This window comes from Hypanus sabinus, chromosome 7, assembly GCF_030144855.1.
Source record: "Hypanus sabinus isolate sHypSab1 chromosome 7, sHypSab1.hap1, whole genome shotgun sequence".
Classification (NCBI taxonomy): domain Eukaryota; kingdom Metazoa; phylum Chordata; class Chondrichthyes; order Myliobatiformes; family Dasyatidae; genus Hypanus; species Hypanus sabinus.
The window spans coordinates 114,569,763-114,592,852 of record NC_082712.1 but is presented as its reverse complement, the minus strand read 5'-3'; the positions used below and the strand labels follow the sequence as shown (position 1 = coordinate 114,592,852).

The 23,090-nt window shown below is 41.4% G+C and overlaps 1 protein-coding gene across 1 annotated transcript in view; it reads right to left on the bottom strand.

The window, feature by feature from the left end:
* The window catches only part of pdhx (pyruvate dehydrogenase complex component X), a 218,000-nt gene that overhangs the window by 118,363 nt on the left and 76,547 nt on the right, over positions 1 to 23,090 (bottom strand). Inside the window, exons 4-5 of the mRNA XM_059975424.1 lie at positions 8,001 to 8,200; positions 7,452 to 7,550 (exon numbers count right to left, since the gene is read on the bottom strand). Coding sequence (XP_059831407.1) covers positions 7,452 to 7,550; positions 8,001 to 8,200 — 299 coding nt within the window. The remainder of the gene's footprint in view (positions 1 to 7,451; positions 7,551 to 8,000; positions 8,201 to 23,090) is intronic.

The window sequence follows — 23,090 nt, the reverse complement described above, 5'->3', positions numbered from 1 at the left end:
AGCAGTCCAAGATAAAAATTTACTCATTTGGGTGCTAGATTAGGACCTGACTGAGTTTGGTTAATGGGTAATGAAAAGTAGTCAGACGCATGTAGTATGATTTAGTATGCCATTACGATGCCAGTATGATGTAGTAGCCATTATGGAGACTTGGCTGGCACCAGGGCAGGAATGGATTCTCAATATTCCTGGATTTCAGTGCTTTAAAAGGGATGGAGAGGGGGGAAGAAAGGGGAGGAGGGGTGGAATTACTGGTCAGGGATACTATTACAGCTGCAGAAAGGGTGGGTAATGTAGCAGGATCCTCTTTTGAGTCAGTATGGGTGGAAGTCAGGAACAGGAAGGAAGCAGTTACTCTACTGGGGTATTCTATAGACCCCCTGGTAGCAGCAGAAATACCGAGGAGAAGATTGGGAGGCAGATTTTGGAAAGGTGCAAAAATAACAGGGTTGTTATCATGGGTGACTTTAACTTCCCTAATATTGATTGGCACTTGATTAGTTCCAAGGGTTTAGATGGGGCAGAGTTTAAGTGTGTCCAGGATGGATTCCTGTCACAGTATGTTGACAGGCCAACTAGGGGGGATGCCATACTAGATCTAGTATTAGGTAATGAACTGGGTCAGATCACAGATCTGTCAGTGGGTGAGCATCTGGGGGACAGTGATCACCGCTCCCTGGCCTTTAGCATTATCATGGAAAAAGACAGAATCAGAGAGGATAGGAAAATTTTTAATTGGAGAAGGGCAAATTATGAGGCTACAAGGCTAGAACCTGCAGGTGTGAATTGGGACGATGTTTTTGCAGGGAAATGTACTATGGACTTGTGGTCGATGTTTAAGGATCTCTTGCAGGATGCTAGGGATAAATTTGTCCCAGTGAGGAAGATGAAGAATGGTAAGGTGAAGGAACCATGGGTGACAAGTGAAGTGGAAAATCTAGTCCGGTGGAAGAAGACAGCATACATGAGGTTCAAAAAGCAAGAATCAGATGGGTCTATTGAGGAATATAGAGTAGGAAGAAAGAAGAAGGGGCTGAGAAGGCCTTGGCGAGTAGGGTAAAGGAAAACCCCAAGGCATTCTTCAATTATGTGAAGAACAAAAGGATGACAGGAGTGAAGGTAGGACAGATTAGAGATAAAAGTGGGAAGATGTGCCTGGAGGCTGTGGAAGTGAGCGAGGTCCTCAATAAATACTGCTCTTCAGTATTCACCACTGAGAGGGAACTTGATGACGGTGAGGACAATATGAGTGAGGTTGATGTTCTGGAGCATGTTGATATTAAGGGAGAGGAGGTGTTGGAGGAGTGTTAAAATACATTAGGACTGATAAGTCCCCGGGGCCTGATGAAATATTCCCCAGACTGCTCCACGAGGCAAGGGAAGAGATTGCTGAACCTCTGCCTAGGATCTTTATGTCCTCGTTGTCCACAGGAATGGTACCGGAGGATTGAAGGGAGGCGAATGTTGTCCCCTTGTTCAAAAAAGGTAGTAGGGATAGTCCAGGTAATTACAGACCAGTGAACCTTATGTCTGAAGTGGGAAAGCTGTTGGAAAAGATTCTTAGAGATAGGATCTATAGGCATTTAGAGAATCATGGTCTCATCAGGGACAGTCAGCATGGCTTTGTGAAGGGCAGATCGTGCCTAACAAACCTGATAGAGTTCTTTGAGGAGGTGACCAGACCTATAGATGAGGGTAGCGCAATGGATGTGATCTACACGGATTTTAGTAAGGCATTTGACAAGGTTCCACAAGGTAGGCTTATTCAGAAAGTCAGAAGGCATGGGATCCAGGGAAGTTTGGCCGGGTGGATACAGAATTGGCTTGCCTGCAGAAGGCAGAGGGTCGTGGTGGAGGGAGGACATTCAGATTGGAGGGTGGTGACTAGTGGTGTCCCACAAGGATCTGTTCTGGGACCTCTACTTTTTGGGATTTTTATTATCGACCTGGATGTGGGGGCAGAAGGGTGGGTTGGCCAGTTTGCAGATGACGCAAAGGTCGGTGGTGTTGTGGATAGTGTTGAGGATTGTTAAAGATTGCAGAGAGACATTGATAGGATGCAGAAGTGGGCTGAGAAGTGGCAGATGGAGTTCAACACAGAGAGGTGTGAGGTGGTACACTTCGGAAGGACAAACTCCAAGGCAGAGTACAAAGTAAATGGCAGGATACTTGGTAGTGTGGAGAAGCAGAGGGATCTGGGGGTACATGTCCACAGATCCCTGAAAGTTGCCTCACAGGTAGATAGGGTAGTTAAGAAAACTTATGGGGTGTTAGCTTTCATAAGTCGAGGGATAGAGTTTAAGAAATGCGATGTAATGATGCAGCTCTATAAAACTCTACTTACGCCACACTTGGAGTACTGTGTCCAGTTTTGGTCGCCTCAGTATAGGAAGGATGTGGAAGCATTGGAAAGGGTACAGAGGAGATTTACCAGGATGCTGCCTGGTTTAGCGACTATGGATTATGATCAGAGATTAAGGGAGCTAGGGCTTTACTCTTTGGAGAGAAGGAGGATGAGAGGAGACATGATAGAGGTGCACAAGATATTAAGAGGAATAGACAGAGTGGACAGCCAGTGCCTCTTCCCCAGGGCACCACTGCTCAGTACAAGAGGACATGGCTTTAAGGTAAGGGGAGGGAAGTTCAAGGGGGATATTAGAGGAAGATTTTTCACTCAGAGAGTGGTTGGTGAGTGGAATACACTGCCTGAGTCAGTGGTGGAGGCAGATACACTAGTGAAGTTTAAGAGACTACTAGACAGGTATATGGAGGAATTTAAGGTAGGGAGTTATATGGGAGGCAGGGTTTGAGGGTCGGCACAACACTGTGGGCCGAAGGGCCTGTACTATGCTGTACTGTTCTATGTTCTATGTACCACCATCATGTTCAAAAACCCAAGAACACTGCAAGGTCAAGGATATTTGTTTGCTTCCCCACTCGCCAACACAAACACAACAAATGTACGATGCCCTGCTGAACCCTCAAGTTCATGTGATGGAGCATTTGTCGTTGCTGGCTAGTGATGCCCAAGTTGGCCCTCCAGCTCAGATTAACTCATTCCCCTACAAAGCCTGAAAGTGACAATATATCAGGGCAAGTAGGGGTGTAAATGTCAGACCAGCTTTGTAGAATCTGCTCAGTCTTGTGAATTGAAGGTCAGATTCAACTTAATTCTGTACAGCACTAAGTAAAATAAAATTCATTTTAGGCCAATAGAAAGGCCCACAAAAAAGCTTCGTGGAGCTGTCTTGGACTGCCATCCTGGGATAAAACCCAGCTGCTGGGACACAAGTGAAAAAGATTTCTTTGCATACAAGTATATAAACCTGCTTACACTGAGATTCCTAACAGTTTTGCTTCAATCAGGGCGGTACATTAGCACAGTGATTAAAGCAATCACTTTACAGCACCAGTGATCACTGATCGGCATTCAATTCCTGCTGCTGCTATAAGGAGTTTGTATGTTCTCCCCATGACCATATGGGTATACTCCAGGTGCTCCAGTTTCCTCCTGCACTCCAAAGATGTACAGGTTAGGGTTAGTGCAGGGGTGGGCAAACTTTTTGACTTGTGGGCCACAAAGGGTTCTAAAATTTGACAGGGGGGCCGGACCAGGAGCAGATGGACGGAGTGTTTTGGTAATACACCTCATAAGAGAAAATAAAATATCATGGGATATGTAGAAAACATGTGCTTTAATTTCAATTGAAAATGAACAAATGCATTACAACAAAATATCTGTCTTTGAAGTCCCATGGTATTTAGCTATTTATTGAAATGACTTTTAAAACACTGAAAATTAAATGAATAAAATACAGCTTTTTTTAATAGTAACAGTTATTATTTTAAAGCACTGAAAATTCTGTTATCCAAGATATTATCATCATCACTCTCCTCCTGACTGTCTTTATTTCAAAAACGGTAGGAGATGCAGGTCTACTTGTCCTGCTCCTTCTTATTCAATTGTCCCCTGTGCCAAAACTCAACAACGACAGAACAGTGACAGCGCGCCAGTATGCCAGTATTTGATCTGGAGCGCATTTTTTATTTTGAGAACGTACGTGCACCTGCGCACTACTCATGTCCAGCACTTAACAGAAATGACATGTAACATGTAAGGCTTATTGAAAAAAATATTTTCAAATGCATTTTTTACATAACACAACGAAGAAACTTATTTTTCATTTCAGTGGGAACAGTGTTGTTTGTCTCCCTTTTTAGCCAGCACATCAAAGTCTGGATTTAGTTTTGTTGTGGCGATTCTCAGGATGGATCTGAGGTTAACTTGGTCAGTTAACTTGGATCTGTGGCCTGTTCACACAAATAGGTCGAGCCGAACAAAGAATAAAGCGCAAATGTGGAGTAATACGCTGCACCTCAACAGAGGTCAATGTGTAGCGGTGTGCTACATGCAGCGCTAAAATTATGACACGGAGTCGGTAACTGCAGTCGAAGAAAAAAAACTTTATTCGAAATCCCCAGCCTCACTTTTAAGCCTCCCTCAACCTGCCCCCCGCGCACAGGCTCCAAAGCTCTGTGCTCACAAATCCCAGCAGGCTATCTCCTTAGCCGGAACGCTGACTAATTGTGAGCCGGTTCGGATGTGCCAGGAAATGGGTCGCCACAAATGTATATAGAGTGCGTCATCTATTGGGAAAACGCCAGAATTGCGGGGAAAAAACGTTAACAAGGTTTATTAATATAATTTCATCAAGTTCTGCGGGCCGGATTAAAAAGCTTAACGGGCCGCATATGGCCTGCGGGCCGTAGTTTGCCCATGCCTGGGTTAGTGAAATATGAGCATACTATGTTGATCCTGTAAACATGGCAATACTCATGGGCTGCCCCCAGCACATCACAAATGATGATGCAAACAATATATTTCACTGTATGTTTTGACCTAATCTTAATCAAGAAAAAGCTCACTATAGACAATTCTCAAATCATTTAGCCGGTAAAGAATCAATTACAGAGGAACTTGCATCCTCTTACCTACTACTAAGATAATAAGGCAAAAACTGATATGCAAAGATTTAATCCAGTTCCTCAAAGACACAAAAAAATGTACCAGATAATAGCTATAATAGTCTATAATAGTCAAAAGCTTCTCAAAGTTGATATCTCAATATTTATTATAAATTATCTGAACATTAAAGAAAAATGTTAAAATGCTGACATATGCATAAAGTTAGAAAGCTATTTGTGTTGGTCCAAGATTAAAAATATTCTATGTTCAGAACTATTGAAATCCTATATGTGATCAGTTCTCTAATGACATAACGTGGGTTGGAAGCACTGGGTGACACGACGTAGTAGATTTTCAATTGCCCATGCCAAGTCCGTCTCCCATCTTGTTTGTCTGTCCTCCAGACAAATATCATTACTTCATTAAATAAGATTACTAGCTGAAATCTTGCAATATTATGATTGTTCCCTTAGAAACATAGAAAACCTACAGCCCAATACAGGCCCTTCGGCTCACAAAGCTGTACCAAACATGTCCCTACCTTAGAAATTACTAGGGTAACCCATAGCCCTCTATTTTTCTAAGCTCTATGTACCTGTCCAGGAGTCTCTTAAAAGACCCTATTGTATCTGCCTCCACCACGGCCACTGGCAGCCCATCCCACACACTAACCACTCTCTGCATAAAAAACTTACCCCTGACATCTCATCTGTACCTACTTCCCAGCACCTTAAACCTGTGTCCTCTTGTGGCAACCATTTCAGCCCTGGGAAAAAGCCTCTGACTATCCACATGATCAATGCCTCTCATCATCTTATACACCTCTATCAGGTCACCTCTCATCCTCCATTGCTCCAAGGAGAAAAGGCCGAATTCACTCAACCTGTTCTTATAAGGTATGCTCCCCAATCCAGGCAACATCCTTGTAAATCTCCTTTGCACCTTTTCTATGTAATGAGGTGATCTTGTTTCAGACTTCTCTAGCCCATTCAATATTCTCTGTATTAGGAGATTCCCCCTCATCAATATGGTAGCCTTATCACACATCTAATGGTCCCAGTAGCAAATCTAGTCTCAGCCCACTACCATATTGTGCAGCTTTCTTTCCAGTTTAGCAAACAGTTTGGAAATGGGATTACATGTCCATGTTTTCTTCAGACTCCTGGAGTATCTTGGCTGTTACTCCCCTCAAATTTTCCGCTGGGTCTAAAGCAGAAAATGTGCACCCAATGGAGCTGCACGAAAGACCTGTGTCAGTTTGTCTCATCCACTTAGTTCATGCAAACACATTTGTAACTCAGAGGTGCTAACTGCTGTATTCATCAAATATTAAGAATAATCAGTTTCAGGTGTAATGCACACCTGATGAAGCTTAACTGACAAATGTCCCATGTGAAACGACTAAAGGGGAAGCTGACACTGAATCCGTGGAAGTTATTGCACAACTTAGGGGCAATACTAATAGCAAAAAAAAAAAGTGCAGACAGAGAAACAAAATTTACTCCATTAAGCCACAAAATCCTGGTGGAATGCTCACAGGAACTTCCACATTAAGGAAACCTCAGTAGGTGGAATACATACAGAAAATGCTGGAAGAGTTCAGCAGGTCAGACAGCACCTGCACAAAGAGAAATATCCAACATATTGGGTCTGTGACCTGTTCTTTTGGGTAGTGATAGTTAGGGACTGGTGTGCTAGTTGACCCTGATCCCAGTGCCACATAAACTGAATAATCTCAATCCCAAGCTTTGGTGTGGTATGATGTTAACCTGCCATTTAAAATTCCTAGTCAACCTTGGTGACAAGATTCAGACATATACTAGCCTGTGCTTGTGCCCAGAATAAGCAGTATAGGGCCTTCAAGTGGACTGCAGAACTACGAGACATGTCTGTGAACCTCTAAAGGACACTTGAGGGATGTTCACTCTCAACTACACCCTGCTGCCTTTCCTCCTGTGAGCTCCTCTGGGAAGAGGACCTTGGCTCTGACTCTTTTACTCCAGCTCCATGTTGTGCAAAACACTCAAGAGGGCTATAAAACAATCCATAACAAGCAACAACAAAATGCATTCAAACGTCTTGGTAATGTACAAATTTTTATGTTTGACAAGAATCAGATGACCCTTAAAAAGCATTAATTTCTTGGTCACTAATTTACTAATTGCCTTTTTAAATTTTCAATGTTATATATTTCCTTTTACAAACATATTAGCAGCATTTCTTACAGAACTCCTATACAGTTCAACTCGGGAGTAATGCCCCTGGATAACTATTATGTTCTAGTAACAATTTCTTGACTTAACTTTATTTCACTGGTAAATAATTTACAAAGTTATTTCTTCACAGGATATTGTAATTATTAAAGTTTTTGATACTTAAACATGGTGTTACACATTCTCCTGCCTTCTTCCATTCACTATAAAAATGGGTGTGCACAATCTGATGATTTGAATATTAACCCAGCTGACTGTTAATTTGTACTCACTCTTTTGTGAAGATTCCCCGTGGTCCAGTTGGGGGAGTGCTGCCTCTTTCAAGCCCATGTGTTTGAAGGATCTGTCTAGCAGCTGGACTTAAACGAACACTTAAGGAATAAAAGGAAAGATAAGAAAATGTCAAGATAATCTTGGCTGACATTCCATGACAGAACTAACGGACAGATTATTAATGGAGACTTGTTCTGCCAAAGATGCCATTTTTTGGGAGAGACTTTAAGCTGAGAGCCTACCTGCTCATTTGGGCCATGTGAAAGGACTCACTGCACTACTTCACAGATACCTGGTGAACTCTCCTCTTAGTGAAGATGTATCTCTTTTATATCTTTTCTGAAACACTAATAAACTCATAGGCCATTTCCACTTTCCTACTTGTGAGAACTTGCTCTACGTAACTTGATGCATTTGCCACATTGTAAGAATGACCATATTTCAAATATATTCTAGCTGAAAAATCTTAAAAATATGTTGAATGGAAAGTAATTTAATTTAGCTTTAAGTGATACTGTACATAAGTGTCTCAATTTCTCTATACTTACTCGCCTATCCCAGCTAAATGCTGTGCTTTGCTAGAGGTAGATGCCAGAGGTGCTGCAGGTTCCTTTGGTGCAGGTACAGTTTGGACAGGCATTGGAGTGCATTCTTGAGTGGGTATTTCAACTTGTTTCCAGTCTTCATTTTCAGCCACCAGCAGAGCAAGCAAGGACCCTAGCATTACATCTTTGGTACCTTCCTCCACCTGGATATAGACAGATTAAATATTTTAATGGAGACTGAAAGACCCATTATCAATTACAGTTAAAAGTGAAGCTGCACCTATTGTATATTGCCTAAGGCAAATCATAAATCAAAGACCAACAAGATTCATCCCGTTTCTGTCAACACCTCGATACTGAGTCTGCCTGCTAACTTGGTCAGCTCACCTTGATCTGTAACCTGTTTCAAAATCTGCCAATTAAAACACTTCTTGGCAGGATGAAGTAAAATTTAACTTGAAAGGCTGCTTTACTTTATCAAAGTGTATCTGAATAAATTATTATTACTGACTTATATGACATGAAATGTTTTGCAGCAGCAGTGGAGTGCAAAGACATAAGTAAATAGTGCAAAAAATTGGTTATTGAGGTAGTGTGCATGGACTGCTCAGAAATCTGATGACAGAGATAAAGGAACTATTCCTAAATCATCGAATGTGGGTCTTCAGCCTCCAGCAGGAAGAGGAAACACTGCCACCATATGTTCCCGATTAAAACTGAAGGGAAATTCTCACAGGGCACCATTTGTTGAAATTGCTGTGGATTTCCTCTATTCCCCTCAATGTCAGTGATGCTTGGCAAACCAAGTCACTCGACTTGTGCTCTCAACATGCTTCCAAAACCTATTTATTCTGGTACAGCTCAAATTTCAGCATGGAGTCTTTTGAAAAACAATCAGTCCTTTACAAATGTCACATAATCAGTAGGTCAGTCATGTGGGCAGTTATGCAATAATTCTGAAAGCCTCCAGGATATAATTCATGCTAAAAACTACAAAAGACAGTATCCAGTGCAGTGGTTCTGATTAAAAGATTAGAAATCAATTATATGGGTCGATCTTCTTCAGTGGAAGAAATTATATTCATTCCATTACCAACCCAGTTGTCTAAAATAAACTTTACAGTAGTATCTATTTAAAAGAGGTATAATGAGATTGAAAAGTAATTTACAAGCTCAGCACACTGACTTGGAAGGAAATGACACTTTATCCCCCTTACCAAAAGTTTGGGAGCAAACACTAGCAGGAGGGCAGACAGCAGAAATGGGAGTCAGAAAAACGAACAAAATTGTTAGCTCGTATGTTTAATCTCTTTGTATAGACTCTATTCTTAGTGGGAGCACTGCATTAATTGAGAGGTTTATGGTAAACCATCAATACATGCAGCATTCACATATCACTAACTACTACTTTAGTTGACTTGCATTCTGGCTCTCCACTCCTTCAGCTCCTGGCAGCTGTCCTCCCCTTTAAGTCACTGCTGCTCTCAATTCCTTTGGCATTCTTTGCCACAATTGCTTTTCTTCTGCTCCCACGACCTGGTGAACTAGAGTTGAACTGAGCTGAGTTCTCCCCTGCTGTAGGAGGTTGGTTGCCGGGTGAGTGGAGAGAAGGGATCTGTAACTGGCTCAGTTGACTACACTGAAAATCACGTGGGCAAGTTACCTAATGTGGAATGCAGAATATTGGGTGTCAAGATAAAAATCATTCATTTATTTTTCTGAAGAAAAACTGGTTTTTCAACTTAAAGTTCTCTGAATTCTCTAACTCTGTACTCACACACTGCCGTGGAGACTGTTATTCACCATTTCAAAGTTCAAACTTCAAAATAAACTTAATCAGAATATTAATATGCTTCTATATACTACCTTGAGATTAATTTCCTTGCAGGAAAAATAAAGATATATAATAGAATCTACGAAAAATTATACATGAATTATACTGACAAACAACCTATGTGCAAAGGAAGTCAAACTGTGTAAAAAAAAAGGACAGGAGTTATAAAAAAACCTTGAAAGTCAGTCTGTAGGTCAGAGAATCAGTTCAGAGTTGTGATGAATGAAGCCATGCTGGCTCTGGAGCTTAATGTTTGTAGGATAATAACTGTTCCTGAATCTTATGGCCTCTGTACTTCCTGCCCATTAGTAGTAACAAGAAGAGAGGATGGCATGGGTGCTGGGAGATTTGATGATGGATGATGCTTTTTTGTGGCAGTGAGTGAGCTTTGCCTGTGCTAGACTGAGCTGTATCCACCACTTTCTATGGACTTTTCTGTTTCAGGGCATTGGTGATTCAATACCAGACCAAGGTGCAACCAGTTAGGATATTCCTCACTGCGCATCTATCGGAATTAGTCAAAGTTTTTGGTGACATGCTGAATCAATGCAAATTTCTAAGAAAGTAGAAGAACTGTTCCCCTAATGATGACTGCCTCCTGGATCTCTGGCTTCTTCCTCCTGTAGTTGATAATCAGTTCTTCGGTTTTGCTGCCACTGAGAGAGGTTGTTGCTGATTTTCAGTCTCCCCCCCCCCCCCACATGCTGATTCGTCAGACCTTTGAGTCAGCCAACAACAGTGGGTGACACTGGCAAGCCACTGGAGCTATCATAGGTATAAAGTGAATAGAGCAGGGAGCAAAGCACACAGCCTTGAGGTGCACCTGTGCTGATGGACAGTATGAAGGAGATGTTGTTGCTAATCCTTACAAAATGGGGTCTGCCATTGAGGATATCAAGGTAGTATTGGATGCTGAGATATAGTCAATGAAGAGCATCTTAATGCATGTATGCATCGTCATTGTCCAGGTGCTCCATGACTGAGTGAAAACGGCACCTGCCGTTGACATTTTGTGATAAAGTATCCAAATGACTCCTCTGGCAGGAGTTAATAGGTTTCATGACCAAACTCGCGAAACACTTCAGCATAGTGGACTTAAGTGCTAATGGACGATAGCCCAAGTCCATAAGACACAGGAGTAGAATTAGGCTATTTAGCCCAGCCAGTCTGCTCCACCATTCAATTATGGCTGATCCTGAATCCCACTTAACCCCATACACCTGCCTTCTCGCCTGTAACTCCTCAGGCAGGGAACATTTCTAAATCTCATCCACTAGACAACAACTATGTTCATGACCTTTCATGCAGATTTTTTGAGACTTGGAATAGGTAATATGCAAATTTTAACAGATTTTGGATTTGTTTATTGCAGTCTCAATTCAGCAATTCAATTTAATCTCAAATGAATAACAATATGGTCATTAGTTCACATATTAAGTATTTAATAATTGCCACCAAAATAACATTAGACTTTAAACAATGTCAAAATTATTAAACTAACCTGCCATCATGGATGTGTTAATATAATGATGAAGACTGACAGTGCCTGTTGGATGTACCTTGCTAACAAATAAAACAGAGCAGGGAAGTGGAATGAATCAGATAACTCTTTCACAGTCTAGATGCCCACCATTTGTGTTGGCCAGAACATCATACAATTTAAAGCTACTTCACTGTATTTACATGAAAAACTGATCTAACATGCGGCTTTCTCAGAAGTTCTCTGATCAGATAGACACCCTGATCCAAGAGCTTTTAAAAGGAAAGCTTGACCATGGGATGTGTTTGAAATTGGCAAACTGCATTCGATGGCTTCTCAATCTATCTCATAATTTTGAGATATGGTATTTCTGTTATAGAATTTGCACAAAACATATGGTGTCAGACTGAGAGCACCTATAGGGGAGACTGGTTTCCCGTCCCCAAGTTAGTTGGTTGCCTGGCAACCCACAATGGTCCTATTTCAGGTATGGGCAGATTTATGAGAGTGAAAATTGTAATGGTATCTTGAATTTGATATCTGGATTACTGGCCTTGAGTAAGAATAATTAGTTTACTATACAGAATACTTTTTTTCCATATTCTAAGTCCATATCTAGTGACGGTCCAGCTGAAATCAGGTCGTTGTCTTGAGGTATTGAGGAGTAAATGGAGTAGGAAGTTGTAAACAACACTATATCATTCTGTCAGCAATAAAATAAAAAATTAAAATCACTATCAATTCTGTGGTGCATGGGCCTTTTAACAAGAGTGGCAGTTACTGAATCACTGCCAAGTGAAATGGATTATCAGCGAAGAAGCAATTACTGTATATTTTCTCTCGATGAATATTGGTAAGGCCAAATTCAGGTGCCAATTATTATCATTTATTATCTGTTTTTTAAACAAAGAGCATTGTTTGCACAGATATAGCTACCAGCCCACATTTTCCTAAAGCATAATACCCTGTGTGTTTATTTCAGCATGCTTGGGAACTCACACAACCCTATCCTAATTTGTAACAAATAACCATCGACCTTTCACAATTATACTCAATGACTTGCTCCCGTAACAGAAACATAATTCTCATCCTCCTTTCAATTCTTTAATTAATTCTCGACTTTCTCCAATCTGCTCCTGTGCATCCTTAATCTCCTTCACCTAATCACTTGCAGCTGTGCCTTCTGATATTCAGACCTAAAGTCTGAAGCACCCTGCTCTTAATCCCTTGGCTTCTCATTTGAGAGGGTCTATTAAGTTTACCTCTATATCCAAGTGTGAAGCACATTAAAGACATTACATAAATACAAGCTTTTTATTACACACGTTTACTTATTTGCAGTTGTTTATTTGGAAGTGCATAGTGAAACCATGATCGTATCCAACAATGTACCAATTCAAAATCTTTTACACCAATAATGCAAACAAATACCACCAATGAAAAGAGAAAACACTGCACAACATTTGCAATTCTTCACACAATGTAATCATTCTCCCCTTGGAATAGTGAATTGCATGTGACACTGGCACTACAGAAAATGCTGAGTGATGGCTGTCTCCAATTGCAGAGAACCTCGACAACCTCTGCTTGATATTCAAACCATTTACTATTGCCAAGCCCTATTAACAACCTGGGTATAGAAGTGACTAGGAGCTGAATTGGACCAGACCCGTTAATACTGAGAAAAACAACAAAAGGTTGTAAATATTGAAATCTAGCCTAAAAACAGAAAATACTGGAGACACTCAGCAGACCTGTGGGAAGAGCCAGAGCTAACACTTCAGGTCAAAGGCTTTCATCAGAATAGCTTTTTAGTTAGAAATGCTAGCTTTGTGTCCCTTCTCACAGAACCTTGAGTATTTTCAGCATTTTCTATACTTTTATTATTACGGAGACACTTAGATCTTGCATCTTATGCAACCCAAGAAGGTTCGTTTGATTTCCTAAAAATTACAGTGCATAACAAATACAAATTGGAAGTATAACCAAACTCTCTTCAGTTCCTTGATGCAAACACTAACACCAAGCTCAAATCTATGTAGGACTAAACATGGCCATTTGCACAAGTTCACAGCAATAACCTGCCAAGACTCCACTGTCAACATTTATAGACAATAGACAATAGGTGCAGAAGTAGACCATTCGGCCCCTCGAGTCTGCACCGCCATTCTGAGATCATGGCTGATCATTCACTATTAATACCCAGTCCCTGCCTTGTCCCCATATCCCTTGATTCCCCTATCCATCAGATATCTATCCAGCTCCTTCTTGAAAGCATCCAGGGAATTGGCCTCCACCGTCTTCCAAGGCAGTGCATTCCACACCTCCACAACTCTCTGGGAGAAGAAGCTCTTCCTCAACTCTGTTTTAAATAACTGACCTCTTATTCTCAATCCATGCCCTCTGGTACTGGACTCTCCCAACATCTGGAACATATTTCCTGCCTCAATCCTATCAAATCCTTTAATTATCTTAAACGTTTCAATCAGATCCCCTCTCAATCTCCTCAATTCCAGCGTGTACAAGCCCAATCTCTCTGCGTAAGACAGCCCTGCCATCCCAGGAATCAACCTAGTGAATCTACGCTGCACTTCCTCAATTGCCAGAATGTCCTTCCTTAAACCTGGAGACCAAAACTGTACACAATATTCCAGGTGTGGTCTCACCAGGGCCCTGTACAAATGCAAAAGGACATCCTTGCTCTTGTACTCAATTCCCCTTGTAATATAGGCCAACATTCCATTTGCCCTCTTCACTGCCTGTTGCACTTGCTCATTCACCTTCATTGACTGATGAACTAGGACTCCTAGTTCTCTCCTCTTTGCATTTCTCCCTTACCTAACTCTACACCGTTCAGACAATACTCTGCCCTCTTGTTCCTGCTTCCAAAGTGGATAACTTCACATTTATTCACATTGAATGACATCTGCCAAGTATCTGCCCACTCACTCAGCCTATCCAAGTCTCCCTGTATTCTCCTAACGTCCTCTTCGCATGTCACACTGCCACCCAGTTTAGTATCGTCAGCAAACTTGCTGATATAGTTTTCAATGCCCTCATCTAAATCATTGACATAAATCGTTAAGAGATATGGTCCCAATACAGAACCCCGCGGTACCCCACTAGTCACCTCCAGCCAGTCTGAGAAATACCCATTCACTGCTACCCTTTGCTTTCTATCTGCCAACCAGTTTTCTATCCATGTTGAAACCCTGCCCCCAATGCCATGAGCTCTGATTTTACTCACCAATCTCCTATGTGGCACCTTATCGAATGCCTTCTGAAAATCTAGGTACACAACATCTACTGGCTTACCCTCGTCTAACATCCTTGTTACACCCTCAAAAAACTCCAACAGATTAGTCAAGCATGATTTGCCCTTGGTAAATCCATGCTGGCTCGGCCTAATCCTATTTCTGCCATCTAGATGTGCCACTATTTCGTCCTTAATAATGGACTCAAGCATCTTCATTTCGTCCTTAATAATGGACTCAAGCATCTTCATTTCGTCCTTAATAATGGACTCAAGCATCTTCATAATGGACTCAAGCATCTTCATAATGGACTCAAGCATCTAAATTGATCATCTCTTTTACATTTAGAATTAAGGACACTGGAACACTATCATCCTCTCATGACCCATCACCTTGACTTGAAGATACCATTCCTTCATTGTATTTAGGTTCTGTACTGTAGGACTTCTTTTGCATTTTTCAACATGACGAGGCTCTTTGAATGGGTTCTTTTACACCTGCAGTGATACATGGAATGTACTGTCTGAGAAACTGGTGGAAGTAGAGCCATCGACATTTAATTAACGTCCAGGTATTTACTTGAATCGCCTGAGTATATAAAGCTGTGAGCCAAGTGAGAAATTACTACCAAGATTCAAGTACTATTCATTACTACGAAGCTGTTTATTTTTAATGCAGAAAAACTGTGAAAGTGTAGTGTGATGTTACTGAAGTTACAGCATCAAGCGATCTGGGTATTTGATACTGGTCTGACTCTTCCCTGTTTAATCATGCAGAAATTAATTATCTATAGGCAAGAGATGTTTGTGCGCAGCAGTTGTGTGATAACCAATAATTCTGTACATAGACATGAAAATAAGTAGTGCCTTCTTTGACAGCAAGAGCAAATTTGAACAGAAATAATTAGATAATAGCTTGTGGTCACAACATAACAGCCCTGCTGACTGCTGAGACAGAATGGACACAAACACAGAACAAAGGAAATAAGATGACATATTGTTGAAACTCAAACTTCTGCCCCTAATAGGTTAATAGCAACTATTCTTTTACTGTGGAAAGGGTGCAGCTTCTCGGTTTTAATTTGTGGTCATTACACATTAATGAAATTATTTTTGATGTTTTACAAGGATATGAATTACAGGTTTAATAGGCTAATGAGTGTACCTCTATGCTTCTATCACTACAGCTTCAGAATAAAGAGAAATCACATGGACTTCAATTTGCACAAGATAAAATAAAACCTGACAATGGATATGGGAGGCCGAATACAGTTATTGAGAAAAGGATGGCATTGCTCTGAGAATCAGTTCAGACTTGATGGCAAAATGGCATGGTAGTGTAACAGCTGGTGTAACTTACTCATCTTAAACCCATACCCTTTGTACAACTCCATAAGGTGCCTCATAATGCTGAACAGATTCCATGCTTCCTCTCAATACTGTACCTTCATAAATGCTGGAAATCCACAATGGGTGTTGGTCATGGTGACTGAATGAGGTTGGGGGAGGTGGGGAGTACTGTTGTTAACAACATCTGTATATTTACCTTATCAAATTCCCTTCATTATTTAAAGATGAATCAGATATCATCCAGCTATTGTTCTAAGAGTCTGTTCAGTTATGCCTGGCTTCATTCTTGAACATTACTATGTAGCTGTTGTCAGTAGTGTTTGAATACGCAGGATTAACAGTAATTTATTCTCTTCTGTACCAAACCATATAACAAAGGATAAAAGGGATCCACTGTTGAAAGCTTATTCGCTGGTTATAGTATGATTGTTTTCCATTGGATGGAATTGCTCTGGCTCACACACTGGTAAAAAAATCGACCATTCCTCCCACATTCACTGCATTTCAGCCTTGTTTGTCAACAGCATACACTTCCTACAGTCTCTGACGTTATTCATAATTCTCAGCACGGCCTATGTGGCAGAGAAACCTCTGAACAAAGTGTAATTCAGCAGCAGAATTATTCAGTAGTCCTAACTGTGGGGAGCCTTTCAACAAATTGTTCCACTATTTCTCTCAGCAAGTAGAATCTTGCCTTCCTGCAGCCTGTAATAAAAATTCCATTTATAAGCTTGGTTAAAATAAATAAAAACATTAAGATTTTGCTCTTAATGTGTGTGTTCCATATTTAAGTTTTAAATTGAATATAGATTTTAATTGAAGTTCAAAGTTCAAAAATTTCAAAGTAAATTTATTACTAAAGTACATACAGTTGAAACCAGACGTTTACATACACCTTAGGCTAATACATTTAAACTCAGTTTTTCACAATTCCTGACATTTAATCCTAGAAAACATTCCCTGTCTTAGGTCAGTTAGGATCAGTACTTTATTTTAAGAATGTGAAATGTCAGAATAATAGTAGAGGGAATGATTTATTTCAGCTTTCATTTCTTTCATCACTTTCTGAGTGGGTCAGAAGTTTACATTCTCTTTGTTAGTATTTGGTAGCATTGCCTTTAAATTATTTAACTTGGGTCAAACATTTTGTGTAGCCTTCCACAAAGTTCTCACAGTAAGTTGCTGGAATTTTCTTCCAATCCTCCAGACAGAACTGGTGTAATTGAGTCAGGTTTGTAGGCCTCCTTGCTCGCACCTTTTTCAGTTCTGCCCACAAGTTTTCTATCAGTTTGAGGTCAGGGCTTTGTGATGGCCACTCCAATACCTTGACTTTGTTGTCCTTAAGTATTTTTGCCACAACTATGGAGGTATGCTTGGGGTCATTGTCCATTTGAAAGATCCATTTGCGACCGAGCTTTAACTTCCTAGCTGATGTCTTGAGATGTTGCTTCAATATAGCCACATAATTTTCCTTCCTCATGATGCCATCTATTTTGTGAAGTGCACCAGTCCCTCCTGCAGCAAAGCATCCCCACAACATGATACTGCCACCCCCATGCTTCACGGTTGGGATGGTGTTCTTCGGCTTGCAAGCCTTACCCTTTTTCCTCCAAACATAATGACAGTCATTATGGCCAAACAGTTCCAATTTTTGTTTCATCAGACCAGAGGACATTTCTCCAAAAAGTAAGATCTTTGTCCCCATGTGCACTTGCAAATTGTAGTTTGGCTTTTTTATGGCAGTTCTGAAGCTATGGCTTCTTCCTTGCTGAGCAGCTTTTCAGGTTATGTCGATATAGGACTCGTTTTACTGTGGATATAGATACTTGTCTATCTGTTTCCTCCAGCATCTTCACAAGGTCCTTTGCAGTTGTTCTGGGATTGATTTGCACTTTTCGCGCCAAAGTACGTTCATCTCTAGCAGACAGAATGTGTCTCCTTCCTTAAGTGTATGACGGATGCCTGGTCCCATGGTGTATATACTTGCGTACTATTGTTTGTACAGATGAACGTGGTACCTTCAGGCATTTGCAAACTACTCCCAAGGATGAACCAGACTTGACATCACTTTCTGACCTCAATCCGATAGAAAATCTGTGGGCAGAGCTGAAAAAGCATGTGCGAGCAAGGAGGCCTACAAACCTGACTCAATTACACCAGTTCTGTCTGGAGGAATGGAATAAAATTCCAGCAACTTACTATGAGAACCTTGTGGAAGGCTACACAAAACGTTTGATCCAAGTTAAACAACTTAAAGGCAATGCTACCAAATACTAACAAAGTGTATGTAAACTTCTGACCCTCTGGGTAAGTGATGAAAGAAATAAAAGCTAAAATAAATCATTCTCTCTACTCTTATTCTGACATTTCACATTCTTAAAATAAAGTCCTGATCCTAACTGACCTAAGACAGGGTCCTGAAGAAGGGTCGCAGCCCAAAACGTCGACAGTGCTTCTCCCTATAGATGCTGCCTGGCCTGCTGTGTTCCACCAGCATTTTGTGTGTGTTGACCTAAGACAGGGAATTTTTTCGAGGATTAAATGTCAGTAATTGTGAAAAACTGAGTTTAAATGTATTTGGCTAAGGTGTATGTTGTTATGAAGGATGAACAACTCTGACGGGCAGAAGGGTACAGAGTTGCCCATATTCCCCCCCCCCCCCAGGAGAATCACAAACTGTTACTGTTACCACGCTGCTAATGAGAGAGAAAGAGAGACAAAAGGAAAACATACTGGAACTGGAACATCTGCTTCAGATAAGGGAGAGATAACACCGGGAGAGAGAGACTTGTTGACCCACCATATTATGACTCCTGAAAGACTTATGGCTCCGGAGAGGGCTGTTTACTTGGTACCATTCTGTTCATTAAACTTCCTCAGTGGACAGCCCGAGTGGGCTGGCTTGATGGACTAAGCCATTCAAAACTGATTGACGCCTGAGACCCCATGAGTGGGGATAAAAGTGAGGTCTGGGGAGACAACCCTCAGACACACCAGTGACTAGTGAGCACTGCTTGAGTGTTGGAACCCACATGAAGGTGGGGGGCATCGGGAACCGAACAAAGGATCGGTCAGTTGAACTCAGTGTTATAGCAAGGCTGGTGGGGGCTTGTGTGTGTTTCCGCCCTTGCCTGGGTGACGAGTCCACCACAGAAGAACGGTCCAGCTGAAGGACAGAGAGGTCATACCTGAATGGTCACAACACATCGACGGATCAAGAACATAAAGGAAGGTTTGCCTGACTGTAGCTGTCACTGTTTGCTCGCTCTCTCTCTCTCTCTCTCTCCCTCCAACAATTAAAACACAAGAACCAACAACTACCTCAGCACGTATGAACTGAAATGAACTTTATATTCACATATGACAATTCATTATCCCCTAGACCTCGATAGAGCTTGTTTATTATTGATTATTATTATACCCACACTTTTAGGTTTAGTATTGCTAGTGTGTATTATCTATATATTTGCATTGTTGATATTGATTTGTATATTTTACTAATAAACACTGTTTGAAAGTAGTACCACCAGATTCCAACGGATTCTTCTATCTTTGCTGATAAGACACCCAGTTACGGGGTACGTAACAATGTAAACTTCTGACTTCAACTGTATGTGAAACTATCCAACCATGAGATTAATTTTCTTGCTGGCATACTCAATAAATCTATCAAATAATAACCATTACAGAATCAATGAAAGATCACACCAACTTGTATGCTCAACCAGAGTGCAGAAGAAAACAAACTGTGCAAAGACAGAAATAAAGAAATAATAATAAATATCAAGAACATAAGTTATCAAGGATCCTTGAAAATTGGTCCATAGGTTGTGGGAACATTTCAATGATGGGGCTAGTGAATCTGAGTCAAGTTATCTCTTTTGGTTCAAAAGCCAGATGGTTGAGGGGTAGTAACTGAACCTGCTGGTGAGAGTCCTGAGGCTCCTGCAGCTTCTTCCTGATGGCAACAGCAAGAAGAGAGCATGTCCTGGGTGTTGAAAATCTTTGATAATGGATGCTGCTTTTCTACTATAACATTTCATCCAGACATGCTCGAGGTTGGAAGGGCTTTGCCTATGGTATACTGGGCCGAATCCACTATTTTATGTAGGATTTTCTGCTAAAAGGCATTGATGTTCCCATACCACACTGTTTTGCAGTCAGTCAATTTCCCCTCTACTACACATCTATAGAGGTTTATCAAACTTTTAGATGTCCTGCCAAATCTCTGCAAACTCCTAAGGAAGTACAGGCACTGCCATGCTTTCTTCACATTTGCACTGTGGTGAGCCCAGGACAAGTCCTCCAAAATAATGACATTGAGGAATTTAAAGTTGCTGACCCCCTTCACCTCTGATTTTCCAATATGGACTGGCTCATGGACCTCTGGTTTCCTTCTCCTGAAGTCAATAATCATATCCTTGGTCTTGCTAACACTAAAAAGAGGTTGTTATTAAAGAACACATTTTCAATTTCCCTCTTAAGAGATTCATCACCACCTTTGATTCTACCTAAGATAGTGGTGTCATCAGCAAACCTGCATGTGGCATTGCAGCTGTGCTTAGTCACACAGTCAGAGGTGTAAAGCAAGTAGAGCAAGGGGCAAAGCACATGGCCTTCTGTTGATGGAGATTACAGAGGAGATGTTGTTCCCAATCCAAAATGACTGGGGTCTGCAAGTGAGGAAATCGAAGAGGGAAGATGGTACTGAATATTGAACAATGAAATATAGTGAGTGGAAAGCATTCTGATTTATGCATCTTTGCAGTCCAGATGTTCCCAGGTTCAGTGAAGAGCCAATGACATGGCATCTGCTGTGGGCCTGTTGCTCCAGTTGGCAAATTGAAGTGAATCTAAGTCACTCTCAGAGCCTGGAATTGATATGCTTCATCACCAACCTCTCAAAACACTTTATCACTGTGGATGCTACAATGCAAAAGTCATTGAGGGAGGTCACTTTTCTTGGGCACCGGTATAAATGAAGCAGGTGGGTGCCTCAGACAGCTGAAGTGAAAGGTTAAAGATCTCAGTGAACACGTCAATGAGTTGGTCAGCACATGTCTTTTAGTACTTGGCCTGGATGCTTTACATGGGTTCACCCTCCTGAGAGCTGCTTGCACGTCGGCCTCAGAGATTGAAATTATTGGATCATCAGATAGTTGTGATGTTTCGACAGTCAAAGCAAGCGTAAGAAGGCATTGAGCTCTCCTGGAAGCGAAGCCCTGTTGTCAACTATGTTGCTTGATTTAACTTTATTAGGCATAATAGTATTCAAGCTATCTCAATCGATGATGATGAAACCATCTCAGCCAATTCCACAGAGAACATCACCCAAAGAAATTATGTGGCACTGTACACAAAATGCTAGAGGAACTCAGCAGGTCACACAGCATCTTTAGAAATGAACAAACAGTAGGCAGAGCTGAGACCCTTCTTCAGGGCGGGAAAAGAAGGGGGAAGATGCTAGAATAAAAGGGTGGGGGAAGAGCAAAAGGATACCCAGAAGCTGATAGGTGAAGGCAGCTGGTGGGCTGGAGAGGAAGGAATCTGATAAGAGAAAGGGAAGGAACAGGTGATATGCGGGTGAGGAAAGTTAAGAAGCCAGAGCAGGGGTAGAAGAAGAGGGGAGAGGGAGGAGATTTTTTTTTACCGGAATGTGTAATCAATGTTCATGCCATCAGGTTGGAGGCTACTCAGACAAAATATAAGGTGTTGCTCCTCTACCCTGAGGGTGTCTCATTGTGGAATAAGAGGAAACTATTAAATGATGTGTGGCAATAAGAACTGGAATCTAAAGTTGGCGGGGGGGGGGGCGGGGTAGTGGAGGTAATGATATGTTCAGGATCGCTTAGGAGGTGGCAGAAGTTGCAGAAAATGAAGTATTGGATACAGATGCTCATGGGGAGGTAGGTAAGGACAACAGGATCTGTTAAGGCAGGGGGGAATTGGAATGAGCGCAGATGTCCAGGAAAGGTGAGGGTAGCATCATTGGTGGAAAAAGGGAAACCCTGTTCTTTGAAGGAGAAATATACCTCTGATGTCATGGAAAGGAAAGCCTCATCCTGGGAATGGATATGTCAAAGACAAAGGAACTGAGAAAAGGGAATAGCATTTTTACAGGAGACTGGGTGGGAAAAGGTAGTCAAGATAGCTGCTGGAAATCGGTAGATTTATAAAAGATGTCAGTCAATAGCTTGTCTCCAAAGACAGAGTGATTGAGAAAGCAGAGTGAGGCGTCAGAAAATGGTCCAAGGGAACTAAGGGTGGGGTGGAAGTTCGAGGCAAAGTTGATGAAGTTGACAAATTCAGCACAGATGAATAAAGCAGTGCCAATGCAGTTGTCAATGTAACGAAGGAAGAGCTGGAGATCTTTTTAGGGGAAGGCTTGGAACATGGACTGTTCTGGGGCCCTTGAGTCTGAAGGAAGTGGGAGGAACCAAACAAGAAATTGCTGAGGGTGGGGTCCAGTTCTGCCAGACAGAGGATGGTGGTGGTGTAAGGGAACTGATTGGTTCTTTTATTGAGGAAGAAACAGAGAGCTTTAAGGTCTGGTTGATGGGGGATAGAAGTGTATAGAAACTGGACATCCATGGTGAAAATGAGGCAGTCATGGCCAGGGAATTGAAAGTTAGGGTGGAGAAATATGCTAAGAAAAGCACGTGTTGGAACCAGGTAGGTGCTTGAAGAGAGACTTTCCAGGGGACCAGGAAAATACACCAAGATGTAATATGGAGATAAGAGATAGGTCATCAGAGTAATCATTATGGACAGTTAAGTGTTTGACAACAAGACAATCAATAGCAAGCTGGACTGTAGAACTGGATTCTGCTGGATATTATATCTTTGCTATTTGCCTCTGTAATTTAGGCTTTGATTTAGATGTTTGTGACGTTTCTGTGGCTGTAGGCTGAAACATCAACATGAAATGGTTGGAGGCCTCCCACACACTTTCTTCCTCATGACTGAGGTAGTTTCAAATAACTAATGGCAATAGTCAAACTTACATAGCAATTTGATTCTAAAATTTTAGATTAGTTTATTGGAGATAAAAGAGATCGCAGATGCTGGGTTCTAGAGCGACACACAAAACACCTGGTGTGAGGCAGCATCTATGGCGAGGGAAATGGACAGTCAACGTTTATCCTAACTGAAAGGAAGAAGGGAGATAGCCAGTAC